The sequence below is a fragment of the Myotis davidii genome, unplaced genomic scaffold (assembly GCF_000327345.1).
Source record: "Myotis davidii unplaced genomic scaffold, ASM32734v1 scaffold332, whole genome shotgun sequence".
Lineage (NCBI taxonomy): Eukaryota > Metazoa > Chordata > Mammalia > Chiroptera > Vespertilionidae > Myotis > Myotis davidii.
In genome coordinates this window covers 7120353-7138229 of record NW_006285779.1, presented here as the reverse complement: position 1 = coordinate 7138229, position 17877 = coordinate 7120353, and the positions used below count along the sequence as shown (strand labels likewise).

At 46.0% G+C, this 17877-nt stretch overlaps 1 protein-coding gene across 1 annotated transcript in view; it reads right to left on the bottom strand.

Annotated features, from left to right (window-relative positions):
- Positions 1 to 17877, bottom strand: part of PIK3AP1 (phosphoinositide-3-kinase adaptor protein 1) — a 96541-nt gene that overhangs the window by 33640 nt on the left and 45024 nt on the right. Inside the window, exons 3-8 of the mRNA XM_006756615.2 lie at positions 14204 to 14340; positions 11794 to 11938; positions 9487 to 9629; positions 9228 to 9360; positions 6351 to 6547; positions 3388 to 3577 (exon numbers count right to left, since the gene is read on the bottom strand). Coding sequence (XP_006756678.2) covers positions 3388 to 3577; positions 6351 to 6547; positions 9228 to 9360; positions 9487 to 9629; positions 11794 to 11938; positions 14204 to 14340 — 945 coding nt within the window. The remainder of the gene's footprint in view (positions 1 to 3387; positions 3578 to 6350; positions 6548 to 9227; positions 9361 to 9486; positions 9630 to 11793; positions 11939 to 14203; positions 14341 to 17877) is intronic.

The following is a 17877-nucleotide window of genomic DNA, read 5'->3' as shown; positions in this document are numbered from 1 at the left end:
CGTGTGCTCTGACTGGGAATTGAACCATGACCTCCTGGTTCATAGGTCAACGCTCAAACACTGAGCCATGCTGGCTGGGCTCATTACTTTTGAAGGTCTTCAGTGAGCTACCTTTCTTTTTTGAGATAACATGTTTCCCTCCTGAGATTGAAAAGTTCTGGCCTTTAGACTTGTGATGGGTTCAGAGAGGAAGTACTGCATAATGGTTAAAAACATGGGTGGGTGCCCTAACCGGTTTGGCTTAGTGGATAGACCGTGGAGTGTCAGACTGCAGACTGAAAGGTCCCAGGTTCGATTCCAGTCAAGGGCATGTACCTGGATTGCGGGCACATCCCCAGTAGGAGATGTGCAGGAGGCAGCTGATCGATGTTTCTCTCTCATCGATGTTTCTATCTCTCTCCCTTTCTCTCTGTAAAAAAAAATCAATAAAATATATTTTTAAAAAAAGAGGCAGATTTGTCCCAACACAGTTAAGTGACCTCCGAAGCAGCAGTAAGGAGCTGACCTAACGCCTGCACTCCGTGTTTGTCCTGAGAGCAAGTGAATGAATGAATGAACACTATATTCCTTAAAATGTTATTTGCAGGCAGAAGTGATGATGCATGGTCTCTGGCTTCCCAACAGGCAACACTTGCTCTCCAAATGTTCTTTTGTGAAGGGGTCTCTGTCCCAGATTGGAAAGGACTGTGTCTTGGCGCCCCTTGTTTTTCCAACTCCAGGAGAAGCGAGTAGCTGAAACACAGTAGCTGTCCAGAAATGCTTACTGGGTACATGGAGATGTATGGATGTGCAAGGGCAGGGGGCACCAGAGGCTACGTGAGCTCATGTCCGGGCTGTGGAAAGCGCAAGCAGGAAGTGAAATAAGCCAGTCAGAGGAGGACAAGTATCACATGATCTCACTCATATATGGAATCTAATGAACAAAATATATCCAGAGACCTAGAAGCATAGAACAGATTGCGAAACCTCAGAGGGAAAGCGGGGGAGGGTCGATGGGGGGGGGCGGAGCGATGTATGTATATATACATAACCCACAGACACAGACAACAGTGGTGGTAAAGGCCTGGGGCGGGGGACAGGAGGCAGGGATCAGTGTGGGGAAAAGGGGACCTATGTAATACTTTCAACAATAAAGATTTTTTAAAAAGAAAGAACGAAAGAGCAAGCAGGGCTGCAGCCACTAAATGGTTTTTCTAAAGGAAACCAGGACTAAACTTCGTGGTGTTAAATGGAAATTTCTGGCACAGAATAAAGAATATGGTCCTAGAGACAGAGAGACCTGGGTTCAAATCGGGGTTCCAACAATTGTTGACTTTGGGAAAGTTGTGTAACCTCTCTGTGCAGCAGCGTCCTCATTCATAAAATGCAGGTTAATGAACACATTCTTGCACAGGTGCTTTAAGGGTTTGGTGAGATAGAGGATATGGATGGTGGGGGTGACACCCTCTCTCCTCACCTTCCTGCCAGGTCACCGCTCTTTCGGAAAGAGCTCCCACCAGTTCTTCCAGTCCTCCCAGTCAGGTGCCAAAAGGGAGCTTCTACCACTCTCTCCCTCTTTCTACCCCTTCCCTCAGAGGAGCAGCCAATCTCACCAGCAAGCACCTAACAACCATTGGACCACACCTTGCAGGTGCTGGGTTTGCAGGGTCAGGGATGCTGCTAGTGTCAGGATCTGCCTCTGGCCCCTTTTCGCACCCACCCTCCTGTTGCAAGGCACCCTCTTGGTGCCTGCTTGTCTATTCATGGGTGGGAAAACCCCACCTTCCTGGGGGCCCAGGGCCCTGTTGTCGTCTTCTCAGGCTGCAAGTTGGCAATGCTCAATCTAGCCCATTCCAGAAAACGCTCCACCAATAAAGCTGATACACTGATGGGTATTTTGTCTTATCTTTCTTAAATCTATTCATTAGACCAGAGGGAAGGAGAGCTAAGTCTTAGGCAGTGTCTTGAGTACTTAGCAGTGGAAAGCAAACAGTGGTGACATATTAAGAAGGCTCTTAGAAGGCTGGGGGCAGGTGCTTCTGCTTCAACCCTGGTGTGTGCACTGGAACCAACATGACTTAGACCAGTGGCTCTCAAGGGGAGCGGCACTGCCCTCTAGAGGGCGTTTGGAAAATCGATGAGAGTGTTTTGGGTTGTCACCATGATGGAGGGACACTATTGGTGTTTAGCAGAACAGGGGGAAAGCTACTGGATACCCACACTGGGTGGGACAGCCCTGCACAGGAAGTGTTTCATGTCCCTGATGGCTTTTAAATATTGCCCCCAGACATGCAGATAGGCTAAAAATCTGCTAATGATACATATTTATACATATGTGTGTCTGAACATATATGTATGTGTGTTTGTATTTTTATTTAATATTAGAAAGCACAAAGAAAGGTATGAACAAATATACCCACCAAACTATTACAAGTGCTATAATGATTTGGTGAGTAGAATTATATGGACTTTTAATAACAACCCAGTTATATACTTCTGTTTTGTTTCAAGTTTTTGTAAAAATGTATTACTTTTACAATGAAAAGAAAACAATTAGTGTAACCAAAAATGGGCAAAATCTGTTAAGCAATTTACCAAAAAAAGCATGTTCTAGAGATATATTTTGAAAATAAGTTTATTATATACCAATTCAATAAAATCAGGCTACCATAAAAAATCTACTTATCATTTTCTGAGCCCTAAAAGCAAACTTCTTTGTATATAAATACAATTTGTATTTTTGTATGGCTTTAGTATGCACTGAATTTTCACCATTTAGGAAAATTCATGTTCTGATGCCAACACTGTTGGCAGTATCCGAGTCCCCGATGCAATAGATACATGTCGGTCAGCACCTGAGGCCGAACATTGGCAGTGATTCTGAGCACGGGCATCTGTATCCAACTATCCCATCACGTACTCCGGTGCAGGCATGCCTGAGAATTGCCTCTCTTTTTTTTATATGAGTTCTATTTTATATTCATATTTCTTGTTCCTATTTTACTTAGGGTGTATATTTGATTTCTAGGTGATATTATATATGAAACTCACATCAGGGTAGTAAAGGGGGCATTCATGGAAAATTGTTTACTGTAAATAGGGCCTGTGGGGACTGACAGGATTGAAAGCCACTGATTTAGCATCTCGGATCACAGGGCAATGCCTTCATCAGCTCTGACTTCCAGGGCCTTGCTGAAACTTCCAGTCACGCAATAGCCACAGCAGAGGAAGTTTGGAGAAGGATTCTGCTTGTCTCAACACATGATGGTAGCTCTAACTTTGCATAAAGCAGGATCTTCATCCCTTTGGGGTCAGGTGATTGTCAGCAGGGACTTCCCCCATCCACCAGAGTGAAGAAAGCCTTTTGTCAGCAGAAACATGGAAGCAGAACTGGGCTGTGCTACTTACAGAGGTCTTCAGTGGCATCGGGGACGAAGGCGGCCATGGACTCGTACAGCTCCTCATCACAGCCCGGGTTGAGAGAGCATTTCATGAGCAGGTCTGTGGAAAGGTGGGCCATGGACTCATACACGTCGTCGGCCTCCTCCCCTTGCATCAGTTCCTCTTTGATGTGACTCTTCAGCATGTCCACAGTTTCCTGAAAGAGAACAGGGGACCCACAGGCACACTGAGGCACCCCGAGTGCGCTTGTGACTAGCAATGCCAAGGCTCCCATGGGTCAGGGCTTTGGCTCCCAGCACTAAGCACAGACCCACACATCCAGGAGACACTCGTTAAGGTACAAAGACCAGACGATACAAATGTACAACCCTCCCATGAGCACCTATTGTGGGCCAGGTCCGCTGCGGGGTATTTGACTAGACATTCTACGTCATTCTTTCTACCACTGCTTGAGAGAGATGTAACATTCCCGAGTTCACAGATGAGAAAACCAAAGCTCAGAAAAACCGACTGCCTCACCGTACACAGGGCCTGCAATCCTGGCTGCTCAGCTTCCCACTACTCCTAGTGGTTCCTCAAAAGGGAACAAATGGCACGCGAGGGTGTAACCCTTACTGACGAGCCACGTGGAGCTTCAAATGGGATAAATGGGCTGTAGCTAAGGTGTGCTTGCACTTCTGTGTAGTCAGAGTCCCTCAGGAGCCTCATTCACTAGTCTTGCTCCTGCCAGCAGACTGCTCCACAGCCCTTCTCCAAAGTGCCTCCTCGGCTTTATATCCTGTGTGCCCAGGAGAGATGGTGGGCCGCCTGCCCTCTCTCATCTGGTCTCCAGGTGACTGTGAAGCCGGAGAGCTGGCTTCTCTGAAACCTCTGCACAACTTTCCCTGGTAAGAAACTTCGGTGTTTCACAATCCTTATTTCAGCATCAGCCCACAGAGACACGCGTTTTCATCACCGCTGCCCCAAGAGAGCGAATCTGCTATCGACACTCCGTGTTGGTTTCCTAATGAGACCCAAGGAGTGGACCAGGTGGCAGCTGTGAGTGTTGGAGACTCGAGGTCTGGCATTTGGTTTTGATTTGGTGGAAAGAGGAAATGGGACAGTTCTTAGAGGTCATAAACAACACGTAGGGACAACCTTTTGGTACAATGCTGAAGATGCATTGGTTGAAGGGGATGACAGCCAGAGAACAAGGGTGATATGAGAAATGTGAGCCAGACTAACTTCAGTGCAAGCTGGACATGCATCCTCCAACCTCCCTGTGACATTCAGTAAGTAGGATAGCAAGCCTCGGCTTTGGCAGAAAACCAGGTTCAAATCCTAGCTCTACGCTTACTAGTGTGTGACACAAGGCATAGTTACTCCATCTTTCTAAGCCCCTTTCTTGATTGTTAGAGGGAGAGAACAATATTGTCAACTTCAAAGGATTGTGGTAAGGATTAAAAGAGAGCATGCATTTGCCAATCAAATAAATGTAATAGGTAGCAGTGATTACTATGAGCACAGTATTGTCCTTAATAAAAACTATTGGCACGGAAAAGAAACACTGCATTTTATACATTTGTGACTTCAAAGGAAAGCTGAGTAAACATTCCCCGATGGTGAGCACCTGTAGCCTCATTTATGTCAATGATGCCCCAAACAGGCATTCAGGTTATTCTATTCACTCAACATACTTAGTCACCCCCAGACTTTGGAAAGACCCCTCTACGTGCAACAGCAAGTCATTGTCTTGTAGACTGTCAAATACAGAGCAGAGTTCAGTTTCTGGGGCTGTGTTGGGCTCACTCCTGTCTGGAGATAGAGAGCCAGACAGGATTGTGTTTATTGTTCCTTTTGAGGTCACAACCCCATTGCAGAGGCCAAGGTATTCCTATGTCCTGATAATGGAGGAAAACAAAAAGAAGGGTCGAGTCAGGGGGAAGGGCAGCTGCCTCTAAGACAATGGAAGCAAGCCTGGGTACGGAATAAAGTCTAGCCACGGGGTGAGATTACACTCCAAGAAGGACCAGAAGTCGTGATGAAGTGGGATCTGAGGGTCCAAAACCAGATGAGCAGATAAGCTGGGCATATCTACCTTAAGACAGGCAGAGGCTCAGAAAGAGACGAGCTGTCAGCAGAAGGTGGGACTTCACGTTGGACTCCCTGAAACCTCAGGTGCAGAGTTTTAGAGCCTGATGGTGGGTGAGGCAGCTGGGAGCATCCCACCAAGGTGCCTTGGAAGTGGGTGGGGAGGTGATTGGGGAAGAGGGATCAGCATCAAACCTTCAGTAGATTCATTCCACAAACGCCTCTTTAAATTCTTTAAAAGTGGGCCTCGGTACCTTACCTATCTTGTTTCCTTTTATCCTCAAAAATAACATATGGGCAGAGCTATAATTATCTTCCTTCTGAATACTAGGAATCTGAGAGAGAGAGAGAGAGAGAGAGAGAGAGAGAGAGAGAGAGACGATTTGTCCAAAATCATGTGGCTGACAAGTGTTAATGTGGGAATTTGGACTCAGGTCCATGTGACTCTAAGGCTCTTCTTTTTTTATTCTCATCCAAGGACATATTCATTGATTTTTTTTTTTTTTTTAGAGAAGTGGGGAGAGAGAGAAAGAGAGAGAGAGAAAGACAGAGAGACAGAGAGAGAGAGGGAGAGAGAAATGTTGATGTAAGAGAGAAACATTGATCAGGTGCCTCTGCACATGCCCCCACCAGGCCAGGGATTGAACCTAAAACCTAGGTATGTGCCCCAACTGGGAATAGAACCCATGACCTCTCAGTGTACGGGATGACACTCCAACCCACCCAGCCACACCTGCCAGGGTTCCAGGGCTCATTTCTTAAGGCCACACGTACTGGCCCCGCCAGAAGAGTCACACAAGGACATGCTAGAGATGAAATCTGACCATGTCCCTGCTAAGGCAGCCCTAGGACAACACAGTGCATTTCCAATCCTGGGGCCTCTCCCGTCTTGACCTTACCACGTATTCGTCGATGAACTGACGCAGGTCCCTGAAGCCATGTTTCTCGGCAATGGTGTTGGGGTAGTGGCCGTGTTTGTTGGCCACACTGTATGCTTGTAGGGCTCCTGGGCAGGTGAGCAACAAAGCAGTGAGATTCTTCAATCCGTACTTGGCAGCAAAATGCAACAAGGTGGGCAGCTCTTCATCCCTCTGATCTGAAAAAATGTCAAGGACACTTAATGGGCAGATAACATTGAAGGCAGAGGGCACCCTTGTTCTGGGATTCGAAGCTGGCATGCCTAATATGGCATCTAGCAGGCACTCAATCGTTACTTCTTGGTTGATTGACTTAACATCTGACAACTTCCTCAGGGCATCACTGAAGATTATGCCCTCAGATGACAGGAGAAATGATATTTTAATTAATTTGCAAATCTAATAATACCCTACCTTCTTTCTCTAAAAGGATCAGAGAATCCTGAGAAATAATACTAATGCAAAATGTGATTTTCTAAAGGTGTAAATAGCAGCCACAGAGTACAACAGGAACCATATTTTGACCTCCTCTGCAAATTTCAAGGTACTTTAAAGCAATTGTTTTGTGCTTTTAAAAAAAGAAGCAGCCTGGCCAGTATGGTTCAGTGGTTGAGTGGTCAACCTATGAACCAGATGGTTATGGTTTGATTCCTGGTCAGGGCACATGCCCAGGTTGCAGGCTCGATCCCCAGTAGGGGATGTGCAGGAGGCAGTTGATCAAGGATTCTCTCTCATCATTGATGTCTCTATCTCTCTCTCACCCACTCCTTTCCTCTCTGAACTCAATAAAAACATCATATATATGTATATATAAAGAAGTCCATCTTCATAGCTCTTATTCCTAATTTCATAAAGTATGCCAAGTAATTCTGAGTATGTTGCTTAGTCTTTCCCTGGGCCTTAGTTTTGAACCAGAAAGTATTTTCAGGCAATCTTAAAGGGAAATAAAAAGATTAATGGGATGGGATGCAGTAAGGCCCTTATTTAAAATAGGTTTTGAATGTTCGTATTAATGCAGTGGGAACCCTAGGATGTATGTTAACCTCTGATTGGTGAGAAACAAAGTACTGCTGAGAGACACTGGATCCCCATGACTCCCTCTACCTACTGATAACTGAATACAGCAAGTTAAATTCAACCAAGAAACAGACACCAAAAAATCTTTTTTGGTCTTGTTTTCATAAAAGTTGACTTCTAAACCCAAAAGTAATATTTAGACAGATAGATAGATGATATATGTATCTAGAAATACACATATATGTTCCTGTACATTTATATAAATAGATATATATGTTTTTAAATAAGACAAACCTAGCTTCCTGTTCACCAGGATATGATCCTTGGGATGAAGGGTCTGAAAATGTCCCCAGGATCCCACATTGTCAGGCTATGACATACTCCCTCCTGAGCCCCACGTTTAAGAATAGAGAATATTAACACCTGCTGGAAGTGATGCGAGAACACTCCATAGCAGGACAATGGGGAGAGGCAACGGGAGATTGCCCCCAGGAGAAGGACTTGAAGGCAATCTAACCTCATCCTGTGGTTCTCTTAGGCTATGGAAGGATGGAACACAGGCAGAGGGTAGCCAGGACGTGGGTCCCATTGTGCAGTGCAACTATGGCATGAAGGAAGAGTGGTGTCCACAGAAGCACCAGTAGGCCTCATCAGAGGCCTCCTGTCCAACGTGCCACGTACCCTCCCCATGCAAGTGGTTCTCCCAGCTCCAGCCATGTCACACATGCACCCAAGACTGCTCCTTCCCCATCAAACAAATATTTGTTTTGAGCCTACAGTGAGCCACCAAGCACAGTCCCAGCCCTCACTGAGCTAGCAAAGAAGACAGACACAGCTGAGGAGCACTAGGACAGTGGATACCCCACATGCTAGGAAAGTCTCCAGCATGCAGATGGAACCTACTGAAAGTTCCAGAAGTCTTCCTGGGAAAGAGCAACCTAAGCTGCTATGGGGAGACGAAGAGAATTTAGCCAGGCAAAAGGCAGTCAAGAAGAACGGGAAGAACTGTATTCCCAAGTCAAGGTGGCAAGAGGCAGGGCAGAATTTTCACTAGGTGAAAGGAGTTCATACCTTCTGTAGAACAGAGCTCAGAAGCCAAGGGAGCGAGTAGAGAGAAATGAGAGCAGAAATGCAGCAGGAGCCCTTGGGAAGAATTTTTCAAGCAAGCTGAGGAGTTTGGGCTTGTGAACAAACTCCCACGAGACTGCCTATTGTCTTCACTGGCAGAGAAGTATAGACAGAGAACCCAGAAGGCTGGTGACCCTTGAAGCCCTAGCAAGGTCAGAGCTGTGCACCCAGTTAGTCCAGACAATGGTAGCTGAAGCAACTCCCCCACCAGGTAGTCACGTAAATCCTTATTGATAAGATAGTCTGCCTATTACTGGAAATCATCTGCTGATGGGCTAGTCTGTGTGTTACTGGAAATGGCCTGTCTAAGGGCTATGCTATGGGTGTATCCCAGATCAATAAAACGTTGGTGTGGCCTGAGCACCAGGGCAAGTCCTTCCTCTTGAGTTGGACTTACCCGTCTGGCCCCCATTATTTCCAAATTATCTCTTATATCTTCTCTTTCTTTTGTGTGCAGCTCCTCTTCCAGATCCTGAACCCTGAACCACGCGGGAGGTGGAGGGAAACATTTACAACAAAAGGGTGTTTAGGAAGGGGGTGTGGTACTCAGATGTACAATGTGGAAGAATCTCTGGCTAGCCAGTGAGGAATGAATGCTTCTCAAAGGAAGGGCTGTAGAGCAGGAAGCCCTCAGATGTATGTGTTGACTCTATGCTGAACAAGCAAACTGGAATCACCCACAGATGGCTTCTTGAGGTTTGACTGTTGACTTACTTGTCATCATATCTTCTTCTTCCAGCTGGTTGATTCCAAAGAGGTGAAGTCCACTTGCAGGGATGTTGTTCTTCAGGGACTCAGTGAGCAGTTTATCGAGTGTCTCTGTGTTGTAGGGCACAATTTTAAAGGCCTGAATACAAAGAGAAGACAGTCAGATTTTAAATCAAGCTATCCCCACCCAGCAGATTCAAGGCTGATAAACCAGGAGCTGAAATTTTATGTCCAGAAGACTCAGGTTTCCTTTCAACATCTTTACCTGACACATGAATTCCACAGGATTCGCAGCATTGGACAATAAATTCCCGATTTCTTCCATGTCAGTGTAATAGCTGATACTGGCTTCGCACACCACTAAATCCCCGGAATATATCTTCAGAGAAACATTCCCAGATGAAAGGGCTGAACAGAAGAAAAGATACTTTAAAAGTGCCCAGGAAGAACAAGTGTTCAGGGAAAAGTGTTTATGGATTCGTCTTAATGGTGAAGAAATTAATTGGGGGCTGGAAGAAAGAACCTGGAGGTGAGTTGGGGGTGGGGAAGTGAGGGAAAGGACAGAAACAGATGAAGAGCAGACTAGCACATGACAGGGCTCAAAGTCAGAGGAATTATTCTCATTGGGTCTGAAATTTAATTTTTGAATGATTTTCATGTTTGTTCAGTACTATAGGTCCAGTGCTGCAATAAATAGGAAGAGGAGTTGAATTTAAAGCAATTTCTATAAAGGCCAGTGGTTGCCAGAAGGTGGGAGGGATCCTGGTAGGTGGAACTCCACACTTTGGTCACATCTGGCCAGTAGAACTGATTCACTGCGCTGCTGTCATTACTATGAGCTCTCTCTGCGTGCTCTCTTCTGCACCACAGGAAGGGGTTTTGAGGGGAAAAGAAAAAAGTAAAAATACCCCAACCACAAAGATTCAAGTCATAAAAGAGGAAATGCGACAAGTAGAGAACATGGAAAAAAAAATTCAACCTCACTAGTAATCAAAGAAATGCAAATTAAAACAATGGGCTACTTTAAAAAACATATCAAATTAGCAAAAATATTTAATGATGATGGTGATGGTATAGCAAAATAAACTCGACAGTAGCAATATTTCAGAAAGCATTATTTTCCAGGATCCTTAAAAATACCCATTATTTCAGAGTTTCCATCTGGAGAAAATAATCCTAAATACAAAGGGAAAAAAGCATCTGCTAGCTAAGGATGCTCAGTACTTATCATAATTTAAAACAATAAAAATACAACAAGAAATCGAAAATTACATAAATATGCAACAATGAGGAAATGAAAAATTAAAAGATAAGACTTATTTTCAACTGAGTATCATGCAGCTTTAAAAATTATGGTTAGCGCAGCTGGCGAGACTCAGTGGTTGAGCATCAACCTATGAACCCGGAGGTCACGGTTCAATTCCTGGTCAGGGCACATGCCAGAGTTGCGGGCTTAATCCCCACTGGGTGGCGTTCAGGAGACGGCTGATCAATGATTCTCTCTCATCACTGATGCTTCTTTCTCTCTCTCCCTCTCCCTTCTTCTCTGAAATCAATGATAAAAATATTTTTTTTAAAAAAAGTATGGTTATAAGGTACAAGTCCAGCACAAGGAACTGGCTTTATAAATTATGGTGCATCTAAACCATGGCTTACCTTGCCACCAGTAAGCATCATGTTGTAAAAGAATGTTTATTAATGTGGATAATGGAAGTGGGCTACGAGACAGTATGAAGCCATGAACATAGATGTGGAAAAATACAGAAACCAGTGGTTTCCTTTGGGGTGGGCATATGGATAATTTTCTACATACTTTCCTTTATGGTTACTTTATTCTTCATGTTTTCTGTATTGAACACACATTATTTTTGTAACAGAAAATAAATGTGTTCTAAAACGGAAAGTTATCCCCTAGCTGGTTTTGTTCAGTGGATAGAGCATGGGCTCGCAGACTGAAGGGTCTCGGGTTCGATTCCAGTCAAGGGCACATGCCTGGGTTACCGGCTTGATCCTCAGTAGGGGGCGTGCAGGAGGCAGCAGGTCAATAATTCTCTCTCATCATTGATGTGTCTATCTCTCTCTCCCTCTCCCTTCCTCTCTGAAATCAATAAAAATATAAAAAATAAATAAAATAAAATGGAAAGTTACAAAGTCCATGTAATAGCATGGGGGGGGGGGATGGGGAGAGACTAAATATAAGATTACATAAAAAGAACAGAATATCAGGTAACAGAATACTGAAACAACTATGTTTTTAAAAATTGTGAAAAAGGCCCAAAAGCCTGAATGGTGGTCTGATGACTTTTTTTCCGACTTTTCTCTAATTTCCAAGAAGTTTAATATGTTAACTTTCTAATGATAAAAATTTTAATATAGCCATTGTCTCCCCCCCGCCCCATCACACATCGATGTTTCTTCCATTCCTTTTCCTTTAAGCAGAACATGACAACCAAATCCAAACCTTGGCTGACACTTTGCTCAGCTGCTGAATAGACAGACAAGGAAAAGAAAGCAAGAGGGGCCTCTTCCCTGGCATGATGCCTAATCTCTGGAGGTACCTGGGGCGACTTACCGGGAGCCTTCACGGACACGGTGTACTCATTCTCCAGCTTCCCTTCCACCCTAATGGAGGGAGAATCCTCTGGAGAAAACTCGGCTTCGGTCGCCACTCTCTCGTCCAGCTTACATCTCACGATGACGTAGACGGTGGTTTCTGCCTGAAACGGGACACCAGTCATCATCCCCTTTCCCTCCTCGGTCCCTTACTAGGGTGCCCAGCCAGCCGGTCTCCCGCTCCCTGAGCCCCAGCCTTCTCTAGGGAGGCTGTTCTAGAACAGGGTGGGTCTGTGGTCCACTGTTTGCTTCAGGCCCCAAGGATACAAGTTCCCAAACCCAAGAGTAAACATTTATAAACCTTTATAACGATTTGATGGAGTAATCCTTTGTATGTTGAACCTAATAGAAATAATTTTAAAACCTGAGTGTTATATTTTATATGCCTTATGATTTCATTTTTATAGCTTTTTTTTAATATTGTATTTGATAAAAGCATCGGTCCATGGCAGAATTGGAAATTTAAAAATAAAATTTCTAAAAGTTCCTCACCACAGACAATTGGGGAAGCACTATCCTAGACCAGTCCCGATACCCAACGTGAGGTCAAGGGACCAGAGGACCTGATTCCCCTGGATGCTTGTTAGGAATGTAGATGCTCAGGCCCTACCTGGACCCACTGAAGCGGAGTCTGATTTTACCAAGACCTCGGGGGACGCATGCACCTTATAGTGCGAGAGGCACCTGCCTAGAGAAGCTCTTTTGTTCTGCAGCTGAATGCTGTTCATGGAAGGACAAAAATAACTTACTGGGGGACTAATTCTCCAAAGGCACTGAGCAAACTGAATAGCTATTTTGCTTTGCTTTAAGATCTCTTGCTGAGCCTGCCAAATAGAATTATCTTGTTTCACTGGGCCTGATTATTTCCTCCAAGACACTGAACTGGTAAGAATAGCCCCCCCCCCAGAAAAAAACGTGCAAAGGAGATATTTCTGGCCAAAGCGAATCCCTCAATATTTACCCTAAGATTCTGCTATAAAGTCCTCACAGTACCCCTCATGACAAAGGCTGTGATTTCCCAACAGATGAGGAAGGGGCGTGGTCCTGGCTCCTGGGGGCTGCTGAGGCTGAGGGTGAACGTGTTGTGGTTAACCTGACTCCTGCTGCAGGCCCAGCCAGCTCCTCCTCCCAGGGAGCGTGCGGAGTCAGACAGAATGAGTGTCTCTGTTCTATTGACAGTCAGGACCTATCCCCAGCCCAGCTGCCTCAGGACCCAGAGATCTAGAGTAGGCAACAAAGAGCACACATCCTGGGTTAGGGAGAGCCTAGATGGGAGAAGGAACAAAAGCCTAGAGAATCAGGGAGGCATGTGAAGGGCATCGTTCTTTAGTCACAAACCCGGCACTGACTGGCACCCACCATCCTGATTACAGGATGAATAGCAGGAAGGAGTGCGGAGCCAACTACGAGAAGCATACTCCATTTAAATGGCTGCTTGGCCTTGCCAGTCACCTGGGGCCTGGTGTCACCAGATTCTGATTCCAAGAAAGGTGGAAACACAGATTTTCACGCCTAATTTTTAAAACACTCAGCAGTTCAAAACAAACATATCTGGGTTCCATCCAGCCCAAGCAGCGGTTTGCAACCCTCATGTAGAAAGTCCTTGCCTTGTGGCCTCAGGCAGCATGGAAAACCACTCACACAGCCAAAGAAGCTGGTCCTTCCCATTGCCACAGCTCTCCCGCCCTCGTCTCAAGGAGCTCACAGGGGCAATTTAGCAAACTTATCCACAGGGAAGCATTTTGCTGCTCTGAACTAATATAACACATTGTTGATCGGGAAAGGAAAGACCATGAGAAACTATCAATACTACAGTAGACTTCAAATGACAGTGGCCCTCACAAGTTACCTGTTAACTTACGTCCCATCCCTGAAAATGATACATTATGCTTAGGCATCAATCTTAGCCCTTTAGCAAGCAATATTTGCCAGCACATTTAAGCCATCAAGCTCCATGGCACTCACTTGGGCCATGCCAGTGGCCAGTAAGTGAAGAAGGCAGCTCTCAAATGCCTCTCATTCCTTCCTCCCAGAACTACACTCCGCGGGTGGCACAAGTGTCCTGTAGTGCTCATGTCTGCTGGTCTCCCACCTGTTCTAAGTTTTGGATCCATGAACTAAAAGTCTTAGAGTGATGGCACATACATTCCTGGACTTGTCTCTCTTTCACTTCAAAGAGAGAGTTGTGCCCAAGGCCCAGGTACTGGGGTTCCCAGGGCAGCTACTATACAGGGAACCCCACAGGAAGGCTGGGATTACTCTAAGGTGCAACAGGTGAACCCGACTCCCTTTACTCCAACAAATGCATCCATTGAAAAGCCTGAAAGCCCATGTTCTGGCATCAATCCACCCGCCCCAGAAGTGCCTACCCCACAGCGAATGCGGTCTGGCTGCACCACCATCAGGTTCCCAGGTGAAGTTTCCAGCGGCAGGCTCTGCTGCTTCGAGTAGGGCAGGACCTTCTCGTCCTCAGTTTCAGTGTCGGTGACTGAGTCACAGCCAGAATCTACAGAACAGAGAACAATGTTGAATGGGATAGAAGGAAGGAGAACTGATGGGCAGGTTCCACACCGTGAAAGCCCCAAACATTACCAAATAGGAAATGGTTCTGAATGTTATAAAAAATACAAGCTGAAGGGAGTGACTCAGGAAATCGTGAAAGAGAACCTAATTATGAAAAGTCAACCACCATGTAGGCCACAGGGAAGGGTGACAGCGAGGGGCTGAGGTGGAGAAGAAAGTCTGAGGCAGACAACTGTCTGAGGCTGGCAAGTCCAGGCTCAACCAATAGGCTTCCAGAAGCTTTACCTCGGGACTTATTGCAGGGCTGCCTTTGGTGGGCGTGAGAAAAGGAGGTTCTTTCTTCTCAGGTTGGGTCGAGAATGGACTGTCCATGCTCGCCCAGCATGGCTCAGTGGTCACAGTTCGATTCCTGGTCAGGGCATATGCCCAGGTTGCAGGCTTGACCCTCATGACTAGCCAATGTATCCTCTCCCGAGCCACAGTGAAACACAATCATTTTTAACAAATTTTAGATCAGTGTAACTAGGATTCAGATCAGTACCACAGCTAACACCTCTACTAGAGCATGCACAGATTCAGAGCAGGTGAGCAGGGGTGTGCAGATGTGTGGGTGACGGCACACACAAAGATGGTATTGAGATGGTGTGAATGCAATCTGCCAGAACTCCAAGGCAGGGGCTGTAAGCCAGGGTCCATCCATTGATAGGATACTTGTGTGCAAGGTTCTGTGTGTGCATGTGTGTATGTTTGCCTGTAGTTTTCTGGAGACAGTTCCGAGATTTAATCAGATCCTCAAAGAGAGACAAATGGTAAAAAATGGTTAAGAGGAGAGGGAAGGTTCACCGTCCTTTTCTTGGGCTTGCTGTCTGTATTCCAAAACCACTTACAGAGCCAGCCAAGTATGATAGGCACTGAGAGGACATGAGGATGGACCAGACATCAATCCTGCCTTCATAGAGCCCACAATCTAAAAGGGTGGCTGGATAAGAGGTCAGGGTTAGCTTGGCTGATCCCTACAGGAGGACCTCCCAGGGAAGGAGTTGGCTTCCTGCAGAGCTTGTGGTGATCAGTGCTGGGAGAAAGCTGAGGTGACTGGTGGACATGTCCCCACAGAAAGCTATAACCACAGGCTTGCACGCCAGACCCCAGTTCTTGCCAGCAGAGAAGTTGTGCTCTCACAATCTTGGAGGCTGAGGTGGGGGAGCAGAGCTAGGGACAAGGTCCTAGGCAAGGACCCACAAGACCTGCTCAGGCAAGGGGAGGGGCTAGAGCCTGATATCTGTGTTGACAGGTGTCTACTCACTCTTCCAGAGTGTGATGGGCATTGAGGCACACAATCCTACTGCTCCTCCCTCTCCATATTTTCTCCCAAGATGCATTTATTCCAGAAGGCCTGGCTGAGTAAGTCCAGATCTCTGATCTTATTTGTGCAACAGAAAACCAGGCAGAATACAGTGCTAAGAGATGGCGCAAAGGACCCTGGGAGTTCCAAGGAGGGTAATATTGTTTTTCACTAGACATCAGAGCTATCATACTCTTATATCTCTCCTTTCCTTTCCATTCCTACTGACTCGCTTCGCTCAGTGCTAATATCCCTCTCCAATCATCTCTACCTCCCTGCTCTCTCAGCCAAATTAACTGAAGGCTACCATTTTCTCTGGTTGATCTGCCCTTTCCCACACCCTTCTCTCCTTGATCAGCTATTTTTAAAACATCTAGGGCCCATCCCCATGGGCAGAGCTGCACACGCCACCCAAGCAACTCCCATTGACCATGGAGTCTATGAATGAGAGAGTCCAAAAGATCAGGGATAATGAATATTACTCTCCTTAATAATTACATGCTATTATATTAAGCTTCAATTTTTTATTACTGGATGACTGAACATCCCAATTTTTCATTTCTGAGGTTCTTCCTGAAAGAGAAAATAACCCTACTGACTTAAAACATTCAATCAGTTACTTAAAACTGCAAAACACTACCCAGAACTACTTATTAGTCCAGAATTGTTTAGACAGTCTCTTGCCAATTACCTATTCTAATTTATTATACAGGCATAATCTCCTTGGGATAGACCAATCTACCATTGCTTCAAAAGAGGAAAACCTCTTTATTTCTTCCAAATTGCTGATCCATTTGTCTAGCCAAAGAATCAAAGCTCTGGTAATTACAGTTAACAAAAGAATAAAGATGATATAAATAAGCCAAATAAGAAAAAGATAATAGCAGATATGAAGAATTTTTAGAAACACATTGATGTGATAACTCTATGCTCAGAATTTTAAAAATTTCAATACAATTTTTATAGAAAAATATAAATAATCTCAAAATACATAGAAAACCTGACTAAATCAATAATCATGGGAAAAAAACTTCATTGGTTTTCAAATAAGGCCATACACCATTTCTTGCATTGTTTTTTAAATTGTTGTTGCAATGATGTTCTCCTTTACAATATTCATTTTCCTACTTAAGAAAATTATCCAGCCCTAACCGGTTTGGCTCAGTGGATAGAGCGTCAGCCTGCGGACTCAAAGGTCCCAGGTTTGATTCCGGTCAAGGGCATGTACCTTGGCTGTGGGCACATCCCCAGTAGGGCGCGTGCAGGAAGCAGCTGATCGATGTTTCTCTCTCATCGATGTTTCTAACTCTCTATCCCTCGCTCGTCCTCTCTGTAAAAAATCAATAAAATATATTTTTTTAAAAAGAAAATTATCCATATATATAAAACCCTAATAGACAAATAGACATAATGGCGGAACAACCGAACAACTGGTCCCTATGATGTGCGCTGACCACCAGGGGGCACGCATGGAACATGGCTAGCGTCGGCAGCAGGAGGCAGAGTGTAGAACATGGCAGGCGTCCACTGTGGCAGGATGGTGGAGCAGGTAAACAGGAGTGCCAGACCCAAGGCAGGGCACCGGTTGCTGTCATTGGGCAAGCCTCCGGTGGTTACGGAAAATTCTTTGCTCCCGCACAGTCCTGCCCGGCACTTGCACCTGCTGCTGGCACTGGCCCTGATCACACCTGCTGCCAGCGTTGGAGCCACTGTTCACATCTGCTGCCAGCACCTGGCGCCAGCCCCGATCGCTTAGCACGATCAACAAGGGTGAGCGGCGGCTGCCAGCCCAGATTGCCCCTCAGGGCTTCTCTACCTCTCCGACTCCTGAGGGGTGATCAGGGCTGGCAGCCTATCGCACCCGCTGCCAGCAACGGCTCCGCTTGCACCCATAGCCGCACAAGAGCCGCTGCTCACACCCACTGCTGGTGCCAGCCCCGCTTGCACCTGTAGCCAGCGCCGGAGCCACTGCTCACACCCGCACCGGCGCCGGCCCCAATTGTTCTGTGCCCTCAGCAGGTGCGAGTGGGGCTGGCACTGTCAGTGCGTGGGAGCAGCAGTGGCAGGAGTGAGGCTGCTGGCAGACAGGGGACCGGGGGGCCATGGTGGGAGGGGCCGGGTAGGGGCCCAGAGGATGGGCTGAGACCCCCCTGTTCCCATAGCAGCCTCGTGGCCCAG